Source organism: Phoxinus phoxinus (genome assembly GCF_949152265.1).
Source record: "Phoxinus phoxinus genome assembly, chromosome: 9".
Lineage (NCBI taxonomy): Eukaryota > Metazoa > Chordata > Actinopteri > Cypriniformes > Leuciscidae > Phoxinus > Phoxinus phoxinus.
In genome coordinates this window covers 4,351,558-4,370,453 of record NC_136884.1, presented here as the reverse complement: position 1 = coordinate 4,370,453, position 18,896 = coordinate 4,351,558, and the positions used below count along the sequence as shown (strand labels likewise).

At 39.0% G+C, this 18,896-nt stretch overlaps 1 protein-coding gene across 1 annotated transcript in view; it reads right to left on the bottom strand.

Moving 5' to 3' along the window:
* dock4b (dedicator of cytokinesis 4b) overlaps positions 1–18,896 on the bottom strand; it is an 86,316-nt gene that overhangs the window by 11,853 nt on the left and 55,567 nt on the right. The window contains exons 23-46 of the mRNA XM_079624217.1: positions 16,967–17,159; positions 16,752–16,879; positions 16,138–16,272; positions 15,183–15,281; positions 14,987–15,081; positions 14,180–14,255; positions 13,985–14,085; positions 13,522–13,580; positions 13,302–13,450; positions 13,120–13,205; positions 11,929–12,024; positions 11,595–11,655; positions 11,119–11,212; positions 9,199–9,347; positions 8,391–8,477; positions 7,980–8,084; positions 7,740–7,881; positions 6,470–6,636; positions 4,893–4,979; positions 3,832–4,008; positions 2,159–2,242; positions 1,392–1,511; positions 1,187–1,311; positions 107–227 (exon numbers count right to left, since the gene is read on the bottom strand). Coding sequence (XP_079480343.1) covers positions 107–227; positions 1,187–1,311; positions 1,392–1,511; positions 2,159–2,242; positions 3,832–4,008; positions 4,893–4,979; positions 6,470–6,636; positions 7,740–7,881; positions 7,980–8,084; positions 8,391–8,477; positions 9,199–9,347; positions 11,119–11,212; positions 11,595–11,655; positions 11,929–12,024; positions 13,120–13,205; positions 13,302–13,450; positions 13,522–13,580; positions 13,985–14,085; positions 14,180–14,255; positions 14,987–15,081; positions 15,183–15,281; positions 16,138–16,272; positions 16,752–16,879; positions 16,967–17,159 — 2,736 coding nt within the window. The remainder of the gene's footprint in view (positions 1–106; positions 228–1,186; positions 1,312–1,391; positions 1,512–2,158; positions 2,243–3,831; positions 4,009–4,892; positions 4,980–6,469; positions 6,637–7,739; positions 7,882–7,979; positions 8,085–8,390; positions 8,478–9,198; positions 9,348–11,118; positions 11,213–11,594; positions 11,656–11,928; positions 12,025–13,119; positions 13,206–13,301; positions 13,451–13,521; positions 13,581–13,984; positions 14,086–14,179; positions 14,256–14,986; positions 15,082–15,182; positions 15,282–16,137; positions 16,273–16,751; positions 16,880–16,966; positions 17,160–18,896) is intronic.

The following is an 18,896-nucleotide window of genomic DNA, read 5'->3' as shown; positions in this document are numbered from 1 at the left end:
GTTCTGCTGGTGTGTGTGTGTGTGTGTGTGTGTGTGTGTGTGTGTGTGTGTGTGTGTGTGTGTGTGTGTGTGTGTGTGTGAGACCGTGGCGGTCCTGTGCACTCACCTGCATGTTGAAGACTTCATCGGAGCTCTCTGATTGGCCGGTGATGTTGCTCACTTCATTGGACGCCTGCGATGACAGCGAGGATGAAGAGTAGCGGTTGACTGCTGGGTAGCTGAGGGGACTGGATAACATACAATAAAAACACAATAAGAACGACTTCATAACAAGTAGTATCAATTTCTAGTGAAAATTAGAGTAGAATTTACTAGAAGATTAGTAAAGTTATAATTATGACAGCGTAGAAAGACATCAATCAGCCAATATTCTGACATTATCGACATTTGCTAGTAATTATGATTCACTGGACCATTAATAGTTTCAAAATCAACTTCTATAATTAACATTTTCTGCTTTCAAATATTTTGAATGAATTTTATGTAAACAAAGGTTTAATTGGAAAACAGTTGTCATCATCATAATAAAAGTTTAAGAAGACAAAAAAATAAACAGTTTATTATTACTATTTTTAAATTGGCTTTTTGACATAATAAAATCATAATTACACTACAAAATATACTAAAATAAAATACAAACTATCAGTATTACATTCATTTATTATAACTACTAGAACTACTAATGCATAAATGAATGAATAAATACATAAAGAGGAGTCAGAGGAACAAATACAAGCATATAATACTATCCACAGCAAGTGAGAAAAAAATATTCACAATATAGCACAATATTTTTGTCCATCTCTAATTAGCCTATATTACATAAGGACATTATGGCTGCTGTTAGCCATTCTGTTCCCTAGATATCAACACTAACCAATGAAAAACCCCAAGTGGTTGACCCGAAAAGTGTTACACTTTATTTTGATGGTCCCCTTTAGACATTCTGTTCACTTCTGTTCTGTTTTTGTTGCCGTTTGCACCTACATGTCAACTAACTCTCATTAGGGTATTAGTGAGATATTAGTAGACTGTTTGGGTTCGGGTTAGTAGAATACGTTGATATGTACTTGGATTAAGCAGACAGTCTAATACTCTAATGAGAGTTAATTGACGTAGGTGTAATGTTACTTTTAATTAACAGAATGTCTAAAGGGGGCCATCAAACTCGAAAAGAGTTTCTCACCTGCGGCGTGACACCACACGCGCTCCTCCCTCTGGACTCATTATATTGGGCGCTGAGTTTCTTCCAGCTCGAGGGCTTCCATTGGTGAAGTGGATCGGGCTGGCTCGCACGTAGGCCGGAAATTCCTTCAGGCCGTGGGAAAGAGAGAAAGATGAGCGCACAAGGAACGGCTTGGGAATCTGACTGTAGGAAGTCTGATTTGTACCTGTATGCCGAGGCTGGATTTCATGAGATGAAACTGATCCACCAGTTTCTTGTGCAGGGGCCGCATGTCCTGAGGTACAAACTTCTCATGCACTGTCAAACCAAACTCCAGTATGTGAGCCTGATGGAGAAACGATGAGCCTTTAAAGACAATAGTACTCACAATGCATTTAACCTCCGTAATGTGACGCATTTCAGTAAAACTGAATATTTAGTGCTGAATAATGTAGGGAGGGGACTTGACTATCTATTATTGGCTAATATTTTTCCCTGCCCATGCACCACTTGGGCTTTAAACATCAGCAGGACAGTAATACTCGCTATATTTTGATTGAAAACTATAAAAAATGTTTTACGTTCTTTAAAATAACATACTGACAAATCAAGAGCAATAAGATGAAAGACATTTATTAAAGAAGCAAACAGCATCCATTATTCTTCCACGTTGTCTTTAAAACTGCTTGCTTCATAATTAAATGATCAGCAAAATATTTGTCCCCCTTTAGTCTTTAAAAGTTCACTTTCATGCTTGTAACTGGCTTATATCCATGGTTACTGTCTAGACATCCGCATCATGTGCTCGGCTCTGGAGAGTTACTGGTTACTAAGCAGCACGAGCGTGTAGGGAAGAAGTGAGATCTACAGAAACCGAGCTTGTGTAGAACGTAACGGCTAAATCCCAGACATGGGTGGAGAAACGGTGACAATGAAACATCATAAATGTGTGTGAAATCTGGTGTAGATTAGATTTGGTTTCTTGAGACAAACCTGCTCAAACATGAGCTCTCGGAGACGACCAATTTTGTCTCCATCTTCGGGGTGATTCACGACGTAGTCCTTCACGAAGAACGCCTGTGAGAAACACAAAATTGCGCTGTTTAACCATAATGCATTGTGCCTCACCAGCCTCCACATATTTTGTGGTGTGAGTTACATTTACCTTGACATCTTTTGCAAACAATATCACGCATAGTTTCACCGTTTAGTCAAATTATAACTTGATTAACTTTCTGTTTTTTTAGTTAAATGGGGGATGAAGAGCTGCAACCAAAAAAAAAAGTGCAAAAATATGTCTTCAGATCTTCTAAGGAAAAGGGGGAAGGAGAGAGAACAGACGGTGTATCTGTGTCCGATCTGTTCCAAGGACGATGTGCTGGTATCTCCAAAGAGACAGTGGGAGAGCAGAAGCTTCAGGAGGGAAACTCTCAGACTTCAAAGATTCCACCATGCAGATTTTCCCATTGCCCTGAACATGACACTTGGCCTTAAGGCCAGGCGAACGCTAGCGGCAGATGCACAATTTAATTGCAGATGCACGCTATGCCTGCCGATCACTGAAGGAGTTCACACTGACACTGATTTTTAGCGACAAAGGGACCAGCATATTTGAGTTATGGAATCTTTTGAGAAACGTCTGTGAGTTTTTAGGAAGGGAATGAAATCAAAAAAAGAAAAGAAAAAAGGCTTACAAAAGCCAGGCATACACAGTATGATTTTTGGTGTTGTACGAGCTTGCCTTGCAGGCGATTTTTTTCTCTCTGGAGAAATCGCGAAGGGATTGAAAAAAAGAATTGTTTTTGCGCTAATTTAAGGAATGGAATATACATACCTCTGCCTTACTAAACCAAATCTTTCCTTGAGCTTTTAAAGACGACGCAGATGTCAAGAAGGTTTTTAAAAAACGGTAGGGGATGAGCCAATTAAGAGCTAGATCTTGTAATTGAGAGGAATTTTAGAGTGGAATTTCCTTGAGGGCTGACCTTAAAGTGCAGAAACGCAAGCAAATATTAATGCCAACAGCTGGAACGTCCAATAAACAACTAATTGGTAATTCTGTCATGTTTGCGATCCAAATACATTAACTGCTGCTCATCCCATGACCCTTCGCCTCAGGACACTCGGCGAGGGCGGTATCTGAACAGCCTACATGAAAAGAATTTAACGCAAATGTACTTTCTGGAACATGAACAAACACAAACCTTGCATGTATACAGTCGACTATATTCTTTATGGCTGCTCTACAAGTCTATCAAGGTAAAAACTGCAGTGACACTAAAGCGAGGTTGCTATGCAACAAGCATTCATACAATCTGGAAAGATCTGTTGTATTCGCACAGCATATGACTTCTTTGAGATTATATAGATTTTTTTTCAGGGTTTCACAAGGGGAATGATTATTTTTTTCAATGCTGCTGTTTCTGTAGTTATGGCTAAGATACTGTATTCCCTTTCGGACAAGCTAAACTCTTAAGGTATTCCATTATTCCCTTCGGCCATCTGAAGGCTCAGTGTTCTCTGACAGAGGACACCAAGAGACAAACTTGAGAGAGTTGTGTATAAAATTTTTAAAACGTGAGGTGATCTTGGACCAGTGGGGATACGGAATGCATATAATATACAGTGAATTAGTGCAATATAACCGAAATGACAAGAACACGAACCTCCTGATAGCGAGCGAGACCTCCGTTGACAGCGGCGTCGATGACTCCGTTGAGACACATGGTCAAGGGGTTGATGTTCTGCATCTGCCGTGTTTGACACTGCGTAATCAACGTCCGCAACTGCAGGTTCTTGTTCTCGATGACCTCAATAGCGTTCTCTAGCGGACTCACCTCCACCTGTGGCCAAAAAAACCCCAGGGAAGTTCACCAACAAGCCAATGTTTGGAGAGCTTTGGAAAAGCAACAAATTCATTTTGTACGGCTGAAACATACTCTGGTCAAGCAAGAGAGTGTAAAAGCTTCTAGTATAAAAAAAATTATTGTGATATTTATTGATTTCCTTTTTTAAATTCAGTAATATTCAGAGCCAATTTTTCCATTGGCTTTTTGACACACTACCATTCAAAGGTAATATATATATATATATATATATATATATATATATATATATATATTTTTTTTATGAAGCTAATAGTTTCAGCAAGGATGCATTACATTTACTCCACCGGTATACAATATATCAAAAGAAACAACATAGCCTCTGCTTTAAACAACAACAAAAAAATATTTTATTCTAGCTTCATGCATTCTTTTTTATCAAAACTTAAATGTGGGTAAATGATGATGCATTTTTATTATGATGCAGATTATTATTACTATAGATTAGTAGTAGGAGTCATTTTGTGATCTAATTAAATATATTTATTTTGCAATACATTAAGTTAAGGTTCTGCTTAGTGACCCACCAAATGGTGTTATTTATTGGTTGAACCATTAATTAATTTAAGTTCAACATTAACATTAATTAAAGTTCAAAAGTGTGAATATTGATAAAATATCTGTTAAACAATTAATAGGCTATTAATGTCTACTTTGAAGGTAACTCTATCAGCTCCCCAGTGTATTGAGTTTTTCTACCAGGTACGCACAATAAGTACATACTACAAGACCACACAACCCATTGGCTAAGCATTTGAGTATTTGCTAGAGTTCATCTCTGACCTAAAGCGGTGAGTGTGAGAATCATACAAAAGAAAAAGTTTAATTGGAGATCTCCTTACCAGTTCCTTCCTCTCCACTTCAAACCAGCGGGAGATGCCTGGGAGACTCTGAACAATCGTTAATGTCGTTCTTTCTACCCACAGGCTCTGAAATTCAAAAGCAAACACTCATTGACACACATCAGAGTTCAAACCCGACAGAGAAAGTCCAAAAGATCCCATAAGGCAAATTCCATATACAGCATATTCCAAGGAATGAGTGACTTTCCTCCTTCGGTATGTATAATACATCATTTAATCTACACTTTAAAGAGATCATTCTCAGGAACATAGTCTGCTTATCAACCCACACTGCTCCACATATTAAATTTCACATTCATAAATTCATTTCTCATCTAGCACAGCCTGAGAATTAACCTGAGCTGGCGCATGTATAACGGAGGAAGCTCTGTAAGAACTTCAGATGCTTGATTGTGATATTCAAAACCACCTCAGTCCAATATAATCGTATCATCTGGATAGCGTCTCAGCCGAAGTTTACCTCTAAATGAGATTTTCAGACATTATTACTGGGCGGTAAGTGGACCAGGGTGGTGAGTACCCCCGGTGTCTCTGAAAATATAATATCTGGCAGGCTAAACAGTTTATTTCAAACACGGTAACCACCGGAGGTCGGGGGAAATCTAACCCTGCGGTGGATCGAATCCACGGCGAGGCTGTGATTGTCTGGGCTGGAAATATTGAGTGAGAGGGGAAGGGAAATGATATTTGGAAGGAGCGGGTCTCTCAGCTCCTAAAACTTTAATTAGCCTCTCTGGACCGAGGCTGTGAATAATGCAGCATGTGAGAGAACACCTGAGCTCTACACACTCACACACACACACACACACACACACACACACAATGGCCGCCAGACGCTAGAAGTGAAGGAATGAATACACAAGAGAGAAGAGCAAAAGTGAAACGCAAGAGATGAGAACAAAAAGATGGAATAGCACCCCAGAATGAAAAACTCGCACATTATTTACTCACCCTCGTGACTTTTTTCAACTATCCACGCATTTTGAATGTAATGGTCATTTTTGCTCATGCATTTACGATGAACGTAGACAGGAGCGTTCAAGCTTCAAATGGACGGTACCATAAAAGTGGTTCATATGACGATTTGTGCACTAAATAATAAACACTAAAAAGTCAAAAAATAGCTTTGTGCAAGAATCCGATGGAAATGTAAGTTATTATTCACTGAATCTATTTGCAAGCGGCCCAGATTTCCTTGGTACATTCACGAGAGTTCATGTAGTGATGTAAAAAAAAACAGGTTTTAATGAATGAACGAATCAGAATGATCCGGTTCTCGAGTTCAACTCTCTGATTCAACAATCAGTTCGCTGCAGTTCACTAGAGGTCTGTTTATCACACAAAGCTCTTATATGACTTCAGAACAATTGGAATATAGTCATATGAGCGACTTTAATGGTACCTTTATGGTGGTTTTGTATCTTATTTCGAAGCTTTATTAAGCATTAATGAAAACTGCATGGAAAACAGCAACCAGCACATTCTTCAAAACGTCTCCTTTTGCGTTCCACAGCCATACCGATGTATAATGATATAAAAATGATGACAGAACTCACCTTAAACTCGTTCTCTTTGTCTTTGGTGCCCTTGTGAAACGGCCGGTCATAGCGAAACCTCCAGATGTGGTTGACCTTATAGAAGCTCTTGATGTTGTCGGGAACGCCGTCCCGCTGCAGGACGTCCTGGCTGTCTGGGATTGGTGTGACGGCATAGATTTGCAGATCTGCATGAAGGTTGATCAAGGAACACGCAACGTGTCGTTTGAACACAAACGCATTTAAATAACATTACTATAATGATATGATATATGATGTTTGATTTGAGATGATATACTGTATGACTTTGCTGTGGTACCACCTATTTCTCACCCAGTCCAAATGCAGACAGTACAGTAGGAAATCATCCTCCACAAATGTTTAAATATCCAACATCTTGTGCCTTACAGACATGAGGTCTCATCAGCACATAAATATGAATCAAACAGGCCAGACGTCAAAGGCGGCCAATGATTAATCGCTGGCTTGGATAACAAAACGCTGTGCTCATGTAGTTTGACCGGCCCTGTCTGCTCTAATTGTGCTGAAGAGGACGTCACATATTCACTGAGCGCCTGGCCTACAGGTACATGTCTCATCAACTGAACAAACGCTCTCCTGTGACCCGCCGTCTCTACGCTTGATGTGTGTTCTGGGGATCGATTTTCAGCCACGTGGACGTGTTTTTAAAGTGGGCAAGCTCTGGCCTTGTGCTTGTTCTGAAAAACCTTGTTGCAGTGCTTTTACTCTGACACTGTTACGGCACTGTATTATAGAAAATAGCATAGTGAAAAACACTTTTGTGTATAGAAAAGTGGTTACTACACTGAATTTTTACTTTTACTTTATTTTACTAACATCCTCATCATGAAATCTATTTTACACAAGTAAGGGTGTCACATTTGCATCCAAATGCTAGTTTAATTCACCCTAAATAGAATTCAAACCCCAAAATGTCAGCATAAACTGCCTAAATCATCAGGATTCTGGCAGATTTACTGAATGGAAACAGATTGTGCACACTTAAAGTGTAATACTTTGTGTTAGGAGATCAAATTCGTAACTCTAAGTATGTGCAATAGTAATAATGGTGAAAAATGCATGCATACCGCTAATAGTAAAATGAGTAAATCAGTTAGTAAGGGAAAATGGATGTGACTAACGAGGAATTAGGACAATATCTATACAATGCAATGCAACTCTTCAAAAAAATGTAAGCCTGCAGGAGTAAGACTCTTTGGCATGCTAGTGTGTGAGTGATTGGGAAAGACAAGAGATATCTGGAGGATACACTGGGCTTCAGCCTGGTAGATGGTCTGGTCAGGCTGGTTGGCGTGTTGCATTGCGATGGCATGAGGGAACTCATTGAGCATGCGCTGCTGGAACGCCTCCAGACGCTCGTAGTCATGACCACGGCACACAAACTCCTTATTCTGTACAACACACGTTCTGGTTAATACTGACACCAAGTGGACTTCAGAGTTACTGACAGTGACGTCTAATATACTGCAGATGTCAGGATGACACATACCCGTAGAAAAAAGGGGAATTTCTTGCCGTAGAAGCCCACTCTGAAGAACTCTGGCTCCAGCCGCTGTTGGTCCATTATTTTATCGTAAAATGAAGCTTCCATCATCTGTGATTTGAGATCATATTATTAGCAAAAATTACATTATGTAAATATCTGGATTTTCAGTTAAAAGAGCCATATTCTACACATTTGTAGCGTTTAATCAATTGAAAGTGGAAGTTTCTTGCACTAAAAAAATGTATTAAATTAATTGTGGATGATTTTCTCTGATCTTCTCAAATAACCTAAAGTTGCCAATTGATATGTAAATGTTGGTGGTCTTATGTTAACAAGACTACTTTCCATGATATGAACTTTAAGAACTGGCAAAATGCAAAGAACTGTCATATCACATAAAGAGTTGTAACTCACCCTCATTTTGCTGAGGTTTCTGTAATCGTAGTAGGATTCGTACTGGTCCGCTAACTCTCTGCACAGGATGATGCCATTCTCCCAACACTGAGGGGGTAGAGAGGTGTACTTTAATTCACATGCAGTTTGATAATTCAACAGTAGGAGTCACTAGAGCATCATCAACACTTTGAGGACCGAGGATATATACAAATATAAAAGATTTGGAGGGATCAAATGTAAAGGATTTGCTGGCTGCTCTTCTTCAATGTCTGGCCCAACATTGATCAATTAAATGATATAAAATTTGAAAAAAAAAACCAGATTGCAACATTTTCTTTTTTTGAAAAAAAATACTACTGCATATTTTATGCTTTATATACTGTATATATTAAGCATAAAATATGTAGTAGTAGCCTATTCTTGTTAAAAAAATAAAATGTGTATCATATATTTATACTTTTAAATGTGATGATGCAATGTCTTTTGTATTCATTTATGCTTTTAACTGCAACATATATCGTCTAAAAAAAACTGTCCATGTCATCTGTCAAACATCCATGTATTGTCTGAGGCATTTCGTTTCTTCAGTGGATTCGTTTCAGTCCCATTGCCTTCTAAATCCACCAGTACAACAGATGACTCCAGCCATGAGGAGAGCAAACACACTGATTTTTATTCTCATCAAGTGATTAAGTGATTGAGGTACCACTCAGTCATAAAGGATAACTACTCGGAATACAATCACTCTTGATCATTTGATAGTGGGCTGAGAGGAGCCACGTGAGGAGAAACCAAATGGGCCTGGAAACGTGAAACAAAATCAGACCTTCCCACGGTCGAAGTTCTGGATGATGGTGAGATGCAGGTACTCCTTCCTCTGCCACTCGCTCTGCATAGGGTAACTCAGAAACTCCCGCAGGGGTCTCTCGGACCATTCCAGCAGCTCGTCGTACAGCAGAAGAGTATACGAGGCCTCTGCACACACATAAATACATCATGAAAATATATCCGATAACCGTAGCCTCAAAACTACAGGGCTCCACACTAACATTTGAGAGCAGTGGCACTGGTGGTGAGTGAGTTGTTCATCACAAAGGCAATTTGATCATAAATTACTATTGTTTTGCATTAATAAGTGCAGTTACTAATAATATTAAGTTTATTTCTTTAAAAATAAACAGTAAAGCACTGAGCTGAAGTTGAGATGCAGATTAAAAATGTAACAATAACAACACTTTAATATTCTACTCTTATTGTCATTGTTGTTCTATAGTATCGTACTGCACTTCAGTGATTATAAAAGGAGTGCTCTTTACTTGCTTTCTGTGTAATTCTTTGCAATTTTAAGTTCTTGTTTTTCGTGAGACTTCTTGACTTTTCATACTTCAGTACAAAAAGTGTCAAAACTTGACACAAATGTATTTCTTGATGATTTGTTTTATTATAGGGATTACATAATATCTAAAAATTAAAAGTAAAACATGCAATAAAAAAACTATTAGGGAGTGGAAATGGCTAACACGTCAATAAGTGCTCCTCTGCTGCCATCTACTGGTTATAGTGTTAATTTATATTTTTATTAATTAAATGTATTAATAAATAATAAAAACTTTTTTCAAATAAGTTTTTTTTTTTTTTTTGCCTCATGTTAGTTTTCCAACATCTTGACACTTTTAGATTTAGAAATGGGGACAATCTTTGATAGATGAACAAATAATGTTTTTGGTCATCACATTTAAAATAACATTTAAATTGGATAATATTTAGAGCTTTGAAGTGCTAGAAAAAGTGTGAAGCACTTGAAAGTCCTTGAAAAGTGCTTGAATTTCACTCTTAAAAGGTTGCACGAACCCTGAAATTAATAATGTAAAAACATTTGACTTTTTCTACCACAAACCCATGGTTACAGTTACCGTTACTACATTAAACTCATGGTGAATGTTGATGATTTGTGGACTGAAAAGCCTCCTTTGAATTGTCGATCATAGCACAATGTTTCTCCTGGTTTCATGTCAGCGCTGTTTGATCTGATATCTATGGTTTACAATTGTCTATTATTGGTTCGAGCTGATAAACGATCCGCGCAGCACGGCTCAAACACAGTTTTGTTATGCTTTTCCCATTTGATGTTTCTCATACGCAGCAGAAAAGGCAGCTCAGTTGGGTAAATTTGGTTTAGTTGCACCGGAAGGAAAAATTTGGTTTAAACCATTTGGTCGCTAGCCTGGGAAAACCCAGACCACTCTCAGTTGTAACTGAGTTAGGGTCTGGCAAAGCTCCATAGACAATTCATTTCCACAGGGGCGTCACCAACGGACGTCGGATAGATCTAAAACCAATCAGAGCGATGAATGACATGACGTATGCAGAGCGACGGAGAAACATCTCGAGATTCTCAGCAATTCTCTGTTTGTGTTAACGAAAATGACCATTTTAAATCGCTTGAAACAGACGCGAAAGCTGATTCGAACGAGTGATGTTGTGATGTTCCACGGCGGCATCCATCTTTGTAATGTACAAAATCTGCGTCACCATCTCTGCTCTGTCGTCATCGTGTAAAGCCCGCCCCAACGTTTCTGATTGGTGCCGCGATTTCGACGGATTGGAAATGGGTTTCAATGGGCTCTTTGCCAGACCCACTTGCAGAGCAAATCTAAATTTGCCGGAAGTGGTCTGGGTTTTCCCAGGCTATTTGGTCGCAGTCTGGAGCCCTGAACTACATCTGGTTCATGTCATGCTCAAGTACCTGTGTAATTCTGTGCTTTCAGATGCAGGTCATACAGCTTGTGAATGTAGCGGATGTACATTTCCTCTTTATTCAGCTCCGTTTTGTAGAAGTTCTGCAGAAAAGAGACAAAGAGTGGTGGAGTGTGGATACGAAGTGCTTTTTTCAGCACTTATTTTTAGTGTTGTTCTGGTTGCTATGAACGGATTCCTACAGCTAAACCAAGGAGACTTGGAGACGAGCAGAAGAATGCAGGAAATCTGTTCAGCACTAGGTCGTCCTCAATACAGCCCTCAGCAGTGAAAAGACTTTAGTGATGAATTAAAGTACTAAATCACTTCCCTTGTTAACACTCTAGTCTTGAACTAAGCCGCAAACTGACACTATTCACAAAACTGTCCACCAGCTTGTGTAAACCGGCAGGTACAGGGTGAATAATACTGACATGAAGTGACAAAGAATGGCACAAAAGATTATAAAAAATAAAAAAAACATACCAGAAGACTGACTGTGCAGCCAATTTTTTTCCCATCCACTTCTCCCAACTTCATACAGTCTCTGTAAAACAGAAAGAGTGTCATTTTTATCCATATGCCATAAGTAGTGACTAGGGTAAAAATGAATCATGATTTGACAATGAAAAACGTAATAATTTTAAACGTGGGAAGAACTTTAGGTTAGGTCGAACATTTTTTCCACAAATATAGCATTAAGTCGTCAATATATTTCGAGCACTGATATGCGTTTCCACAAATCAATGCACAGCATTTTCGTTTTGTCCGGCTACAGTCTCCAACTGCTGTGTTTCTGTGTGCATCTGCTCCGTGTCACCTGTAGTCCAGCAGTCGCTCCATCAGCCGTGTGACCGTGGCTATGAGGGATATCCCGCTCTCTCTCCACGTCTCCCTTTCGATCTTCTTCAGCAGACTGACAGAGAAAACAAACAAAGCAGACAACGAGTCATACAACTGCCCACCATACAACCCATCATGCCCTGCACGCTCTCACAGACACACAGCTGTCCCGTAGAACAGCGATTACTGATCATCTTACCTAGGATATGGACCGAACAGAGGAATTCTAGTCCAGAGCAGCATAAACAAAACAAATTCATATTAATAGATTAATGTCAACAACAGCCACTCAGACTCAGTTAGTTAGTATGGTTAGTAGAAAGCTTTATTCAAAGATGGAAGATTGCAGAGTTGCAACTTTAAACACACACACACACACAAAAATAATACACACCAAACCTATATGTGACCCTGGACCACAAAACCAGTCACATGTGTAATTTTTTTAAATTGAGATTTATTCATCATATGTAAGCTGAATAAATAGCTTTCCATTGATGTATGGTTTGTTATAATAGGACAATATTTGAATACAACTATTTGAAAATCTGGAATCTGAGGGTGCAAAAAAAAACCCCGAAACATTGAGAAAATCTCCTTTAAAGTTGTCCATTTATGTTTGCGATTGTGCTGCATTCACTCACAAAAAATAAAAGTTTTATATATTTACGGTAGGGAATTTACAAAATATCTTCATGGGAAATAATCTTTATTTAATATCCTATAATTTTTGGCATAAAAGAAAAATCGATAATTTTGACCCATACATTCTATTGTTGGCTATTGCCACAAATATACCCGTGCGACATGTGACTGGTTTTGTGATCCAGGGTCACATATGTCCATTTTACCACCCCTACCATAATCTACAATGAAATCTGACCTTATAAAATGTTAAAAATGTGCATAAATTTGAATTCAGATGAGGGGAAGCAAACACTTTCACGGCCGCACACAAACCCAAACACACAGCCAGAAAAACCACACATGAACACAATTACAGGTTGGTCCACTCGCAATCACAAAGATGAGTGAGATCTGACCAGCATAAATACTTACCGTCTCATTGCTTTGCTCTAATCTAACATTTTCTCAAAAAACTAAAGTTCAGCCCACAAAGGACTGCGCCTGCTAATCTGTTTATTTGTGCACGTGTCCTCTCACTCACATGCTGTTGAAGAGCTCTCTGTACGTCTCATCTCCTTTTCCCTCTGACAAGAGGCTGTCCAGCTTGTCGATAAGTTTTGCCTCCACCTATTACAAATAAAAATGATGTCAAATATATTTCACATGCTCTGGAGTCAGATAATTGCATGTCCCATGAGTGACCAGAAGGGGGCGCTGGGTGACCTGTTTGAAGTTGCCGCTTCTCCGCTGCTCCCAGTCCATCATGTCGTGAAAGATCGGGATCATCACGTTCCTCAGGTCCGGCTGAGGCACCAGCGTCACCTCCAGGAACGGGCCGATCATTGCTGGGATGAAGTTCAGCTTGTGTTCTCCTGCAAGACAAGAAACCTTCGTCTCCCATACGAGGAGGAGTAAAGCTTTCGTATAACTGGGAATGTCCTACCTAAATTCTGCCACATGCTGAAAATCTCACATCCCATCATGACACGCATGTCTCCGTACCTAAACACAAACAAAGCGCAAAATGCTGTTTAAATAAGCCGTCCTATGTCAGTTTAGTGTTCGAAATATAACCGAGACATTAGTAGGCCGACTTCTTAAAGAATGTAAACACTGGATCTGAAATCATGTAATCAATCATGTGATCAATCTGGGCATGTAAGTGCAAGACACTTTAATAAAAAATAAAAAAATAAAAAAATGTACTGTCCGACTATGTACTGCATTTGATGAAGAACTCACTTCTGAACCAGTACGCAAATAAAAATTGTAAATGAAACAAACTAAAACTAACAAATTAAAACCCATAATAGTCTTTTCAGACTATCCTATTAATTTGATGTACGACTTTTGGCATACTATATAGTAGAGAAGTATGAATATTCAGAGGGGTTGCAGACACTCACTTTTCCAGTATTTTCTTCCTCTTTGATGCAGAGAAGGTCTCGAGCTGAAGGCAGGGCTGGTTGATGAAGATAACAGACAGGCAGAAGTATGAATCCCACACCTACATGGAAACAGAGAGTTTAGAGGCCACAAATAAACAGATCGACTGTGATGTTATACTGAGGAATTCAAACTGAAGCGGACGGAGGACAAACCTTGTAGTCAAACTTATCACTGAGGAAGTTTTTTCTTAAAGCATCTGACAGGTAGAGCACAGTGGTGATGATGATGCTGCAAATCAAACATGATCACACATCAGATCACAATTTCAATACTCTAAAAAGGGCCGTAACCACTACAGACATTGACGGGGACAAGTCCCCTCCAATAATTAGAAATGGCCAAACTGTCCCCCCAATATTTGAAATTCTTGCACTGCTCTGCTGCATTACACAGAACTCTGTATATTGTTAGGATAACAAAAATGTTGAAAAGTTACATTTTTGTCTAGTCTGACTCAGCAGTCTAACAATGCTCGTCAATGTCAAAATGATTGAGATGGCCAATTAAATCAAAGTAGGAGTGGTTTACTGTTCCCAGAAGCAGAGCGGGAATTCCAGCGTGAAGCGTCAGTTTAACATTGAAAGAGTGAGATAAGATGTAAATTGGGAAACATTTTACAATAGAAATGTTAAACCACTGACAGTAACATCCAGTGATGAAAACTACAACTTTTTTTTAAAATATGGATGTTTTAAATTGAAAATGTATGCGATTCATGCAAGTCCTAACTCGGCGTGACAAGACAAGTAACATTGACATATTAGGCATACAAATTAAAGTACATGTGTGCATATTTTAAGGCAAAATTATTATTTCCCAAATAGATTTAGACCAAGAATTTCCTTCACCGTTTTATTTCTTTATGCTTTCTAAAAAAATTAGAAATGTTCAAGACATGGTCCTTGACCTTGACTCTAAAAACCAGCATGTAAAATTGGACGAGGAAAGAAGCATCTAACTTGTTTGTGACGAGCTTCATGACCGCCCAGTCTTTGGGGAACATCTCTGGTCTTATCAGGATCCGAAACACAGTGAAGATATGCAGGAGAAAGTCCTGAGAGAGAAGAAGAAGAAGAGGATGTTTCACATGTTTATTAGTGAGTATAAAGAACTGATGCCAATAAGACTAAGTTAATAAGTTAATAACTGACTCACCCGCAGGTCGTCTTTACTGGTGAACCTCTGCAGGAGTTGCTGGTAGTGTCTGTCCTTCATATGCCTCAACAGAGCCAAAAGACACGAGACAAACTCCCCCTGAAAAAAAGACACGTTCAACATATGCTATAAAAACTTGACATATTTATACAGAAAAATCAGTAAATCCTGTATTTAAAATAACTGTATTCTATTTGAATATATTTGTTCCTGTGATGCAAAGCAGAATTTCCGGTATTATTACTCCAGTCTTCTTGCACTGGGGGCCCTTCAAATATTGCCTTTGACAACTGGAGTCAAAGAGTTTGAGGACCACTGTTTTAGAGAGACTTGATCAAACCGTTTCACACACAGTGAGAAAAGAGATGATGCTGCAAAGTATATTATGAGAAAAGAGGTTCCTTTAAAATTAGGAGCCTTCAAAATAGCATAATAGGGGCACTTTAATGCAACTTGTACTGTATATATAATACTGACATTCAGAATATTATCCCCACAATCAGCACAAAAACCCCCAAAAAGCAGATTTAATATGGGTCTAGTTGTACATTGCTCATATAAATTAATTTGCATAACACTTGTGTAAAAAAAAAAAGACATCACATAATATTTAATTCCCATATTGATTCGCATCATGAAACCTTTAATCAATCTGAGTATGTGAGAAAATGTGTGAACAAAACGAGTTGAAACGAGGTACGGCAAGGTTTGCATCCACAAAAGCCTTGGGGCGCTGGGGAATACGTCACATCTTGCAGGAATGCTGCCAGAATTCACATGCTGCTTGTGTGGAGAGACTTTGATGTGTAAAACACCGTGACTGCTGGGCTGTAATTACCTCACCCTCGGGGCCTGTTTCTGTCTTTTTCTGACGCTTTTTTGCACGTTTCACTTTTTTAAATTCACTCTTGCTTCTATACTTTGTAAAGCCTTCTTTGTATCTGTTTCTTCTTACCGTAACGTCTTGAACTTGGGGTCGTAGTGTTGGTCCTGCTGGTTGGGGCCGGTTAGCAACTTCCAGTATGGTCCGCAGTAACACAGCCAAAACACTCTCCACGATCAGATCGACCTCTTCGGATACGGTCGGCTCCTGCATACACAGGCACATCGGTAAGGGTACGCCCTTAGAAGAGGTCAACAGTGATTTTATGCACACTTTCTGACAGGGTACTAACGGCAGAGAGGGTGAAGCAGTCATGAAAGGTTCAGCTGTCATTTCAGTTTATACACGTGCAGGAGGAAACCAGTGTGGCTGATGCACATTGGTCTTTTTCTGCATGCGAGACCCGCCATTTGACTTCTTTAAGGTCAGACAGGATGTCTACATTTAGAGTAGCATCAGCATTTTCACAAGACAAGTTTCCCGTGGTATACTTCAAAGCAGAAGTCAACACGAATTAGGGATGTGCAAACCTTCTAGGTTGCCTGAATGACAAGTCGATCTTCAAGGTTCACGTTCTGAGGAATCGTGAGATATTCAACACTTTATTATAGGGTCTAATTCTCATCCACACAGTTGGCGGCACATTTTCAGAGCACTGTCCGAGAGTTGTGCGAGTGTTATCTTACCGCGTCGTCCTTCTTGAGGAGAGACAGCATGCAGGTGAGTATGTGAGCACACATGACGAGATCTCGCTGCTCCTGCAGGTGAGCCTGGAGCAAACGCAATACCACTGGCAGCAGAATACATCTAGACTCTGATAAAAACACATTAACATTGAACAAACAGCCTCTAAGATTAGGTTTAGCAATCTTCATCATCATCCTCAAGTGAGCGTGTTTACCAGGGTTGATGTAGATCTGGCTCTCCACAGTTTTCGTGATGCAGTGCAGCTTGACGGCCTCTAGGGGACAGTCTGCCTGAGAGGTGGTGGGGAGGCTGCCCAATGTCTCCCGTACAAACGCGGCCACTTCCCTGACCGTAAAGAGCTTCAACAACTCCCCGTACACTGCCGGGAATTGCTGCAGAAACACTGCCTGTGAAGGCAAGAGTGACAAACAATCAATAAACGGAATATGCAAAAACAAAACTAACTTTAAATGCACATACTACATGAAAACCTCCAACCAGTGAGAAAAAAGTTAACTAAAATAAAAATAAAAGTTCGTGAATAAATAAAAACTAACAGCAACAGTAACATGCAAAACAATACAAATCAATGGGGGGAAATCATTAATATGAAAATGTAAATAAAGAGAACTAAACTGCCACTATATTACAAGCAGCAAGTGAAAATGTAAAAAAAAAAACTACATTCTAATATAATGTGCAATACAATTACAATGATGAAAACCAGTGAAAAACATATTTAAATAAAATACAAAATATAATTTTGAGTACAAGAATTAGACAGAAACTATAATGCGACTACAACACAAATGGTCAACTATACTAAAAAAAAAAAGGTATGTATGTAAAAAAAAAAAAGTCTAATTAAATTACAATGTCTACTAAAACTGTAAATATCGGCCCTGTTTCAACTGTCTTGCATACACTGACTGTGACACGTCTATCTTCTCAGCCAGTAACCGTGTTAACCACTAACCCACGGCCTATGAAGGAATCTCAAAAACAAGAAGACCATGGCCTGAAGACTGAAGAGGGAACCGGGCCAACCCTCAACACATAATCCTGCTGTGAGGGGCCAGTGTGGAGTTTTATAGAGGGACGGGGGGGATTATGGGGGATTAGAACAGCTCTGGCCTGCATTCTATCACTGCCTTTGTTCTGCTCTCCATGAAGATTAAAACCTCCTAACGGCAGTCAGTCCAACACAGGGTAATGAATCGTGTGAGATGAATATATATCTATAGACATATTCTGCAGTATAATACCCTATTGAGCTGTATTAACTATTCATTTTAAGACAATCCAGAGTGTTAAATGATACTAGTCTTAGATTTAACCTATGGATCTCTCACCATCCTAATGCATACTACACACTGAGGGCTATAACTAGTTAAAGTCCCTATTATGCTATTTTAAAGGTTTCTAATTTTGTGTTAGAGGTCTCCTTCAATAGGTTTACATGCATCAAAGGTCAAAAACACTTTCATTTTCTCATAATACACACTGAAAAATCCCCTCTTTTCTCAAAGTATTTGAAACTATTTGATGAAGGATTCAGTCTCTCTAAACTCCTCCTTTCCAAAAGGTTACTGTGCCCTGATTGGTCAAATGGCCCAGTCTGTTGTGATTGGTCTACCACTTACAGTCCGTGTCAGAAGCGAAACCTTGCCAGGTTTGGTCAAGCAAATCTGAGAAAGTTTTATCACCAGATTTGTCTCACCAGATTTTATCACTAACTTTGTAAGGTTAGTGATATCAAACTTTTAAAAAATACTAATACTTTAATTCTAAATTAGTAAATACTGACATATTTAAGGTAGCTACAAGCAAGTAAACTAGGCATGCATGAGCAGAACTGTATTTTACACTTTGTTGTTGAGTTACATCTGTCAAATAATCAGCGCTTAATACTTTTAAATCAGCAGAACTTCTGCTCACACACATTGCCATCAAATTATCTGGCAAAATAACAGACGGTTGCGACTGACACTGCAGTATAAGTTTTAGTTATATCAAATAACAAAACAAACTTTGACTGGTTGCTTTACACATCTTTTAAATAATAATATTTCTGTGTAAGTGCACTGGTCAAAGCTGCCAAGTGGGCCAGACTTTATGCTGATAGTCAAAAGTCTGACTATGTG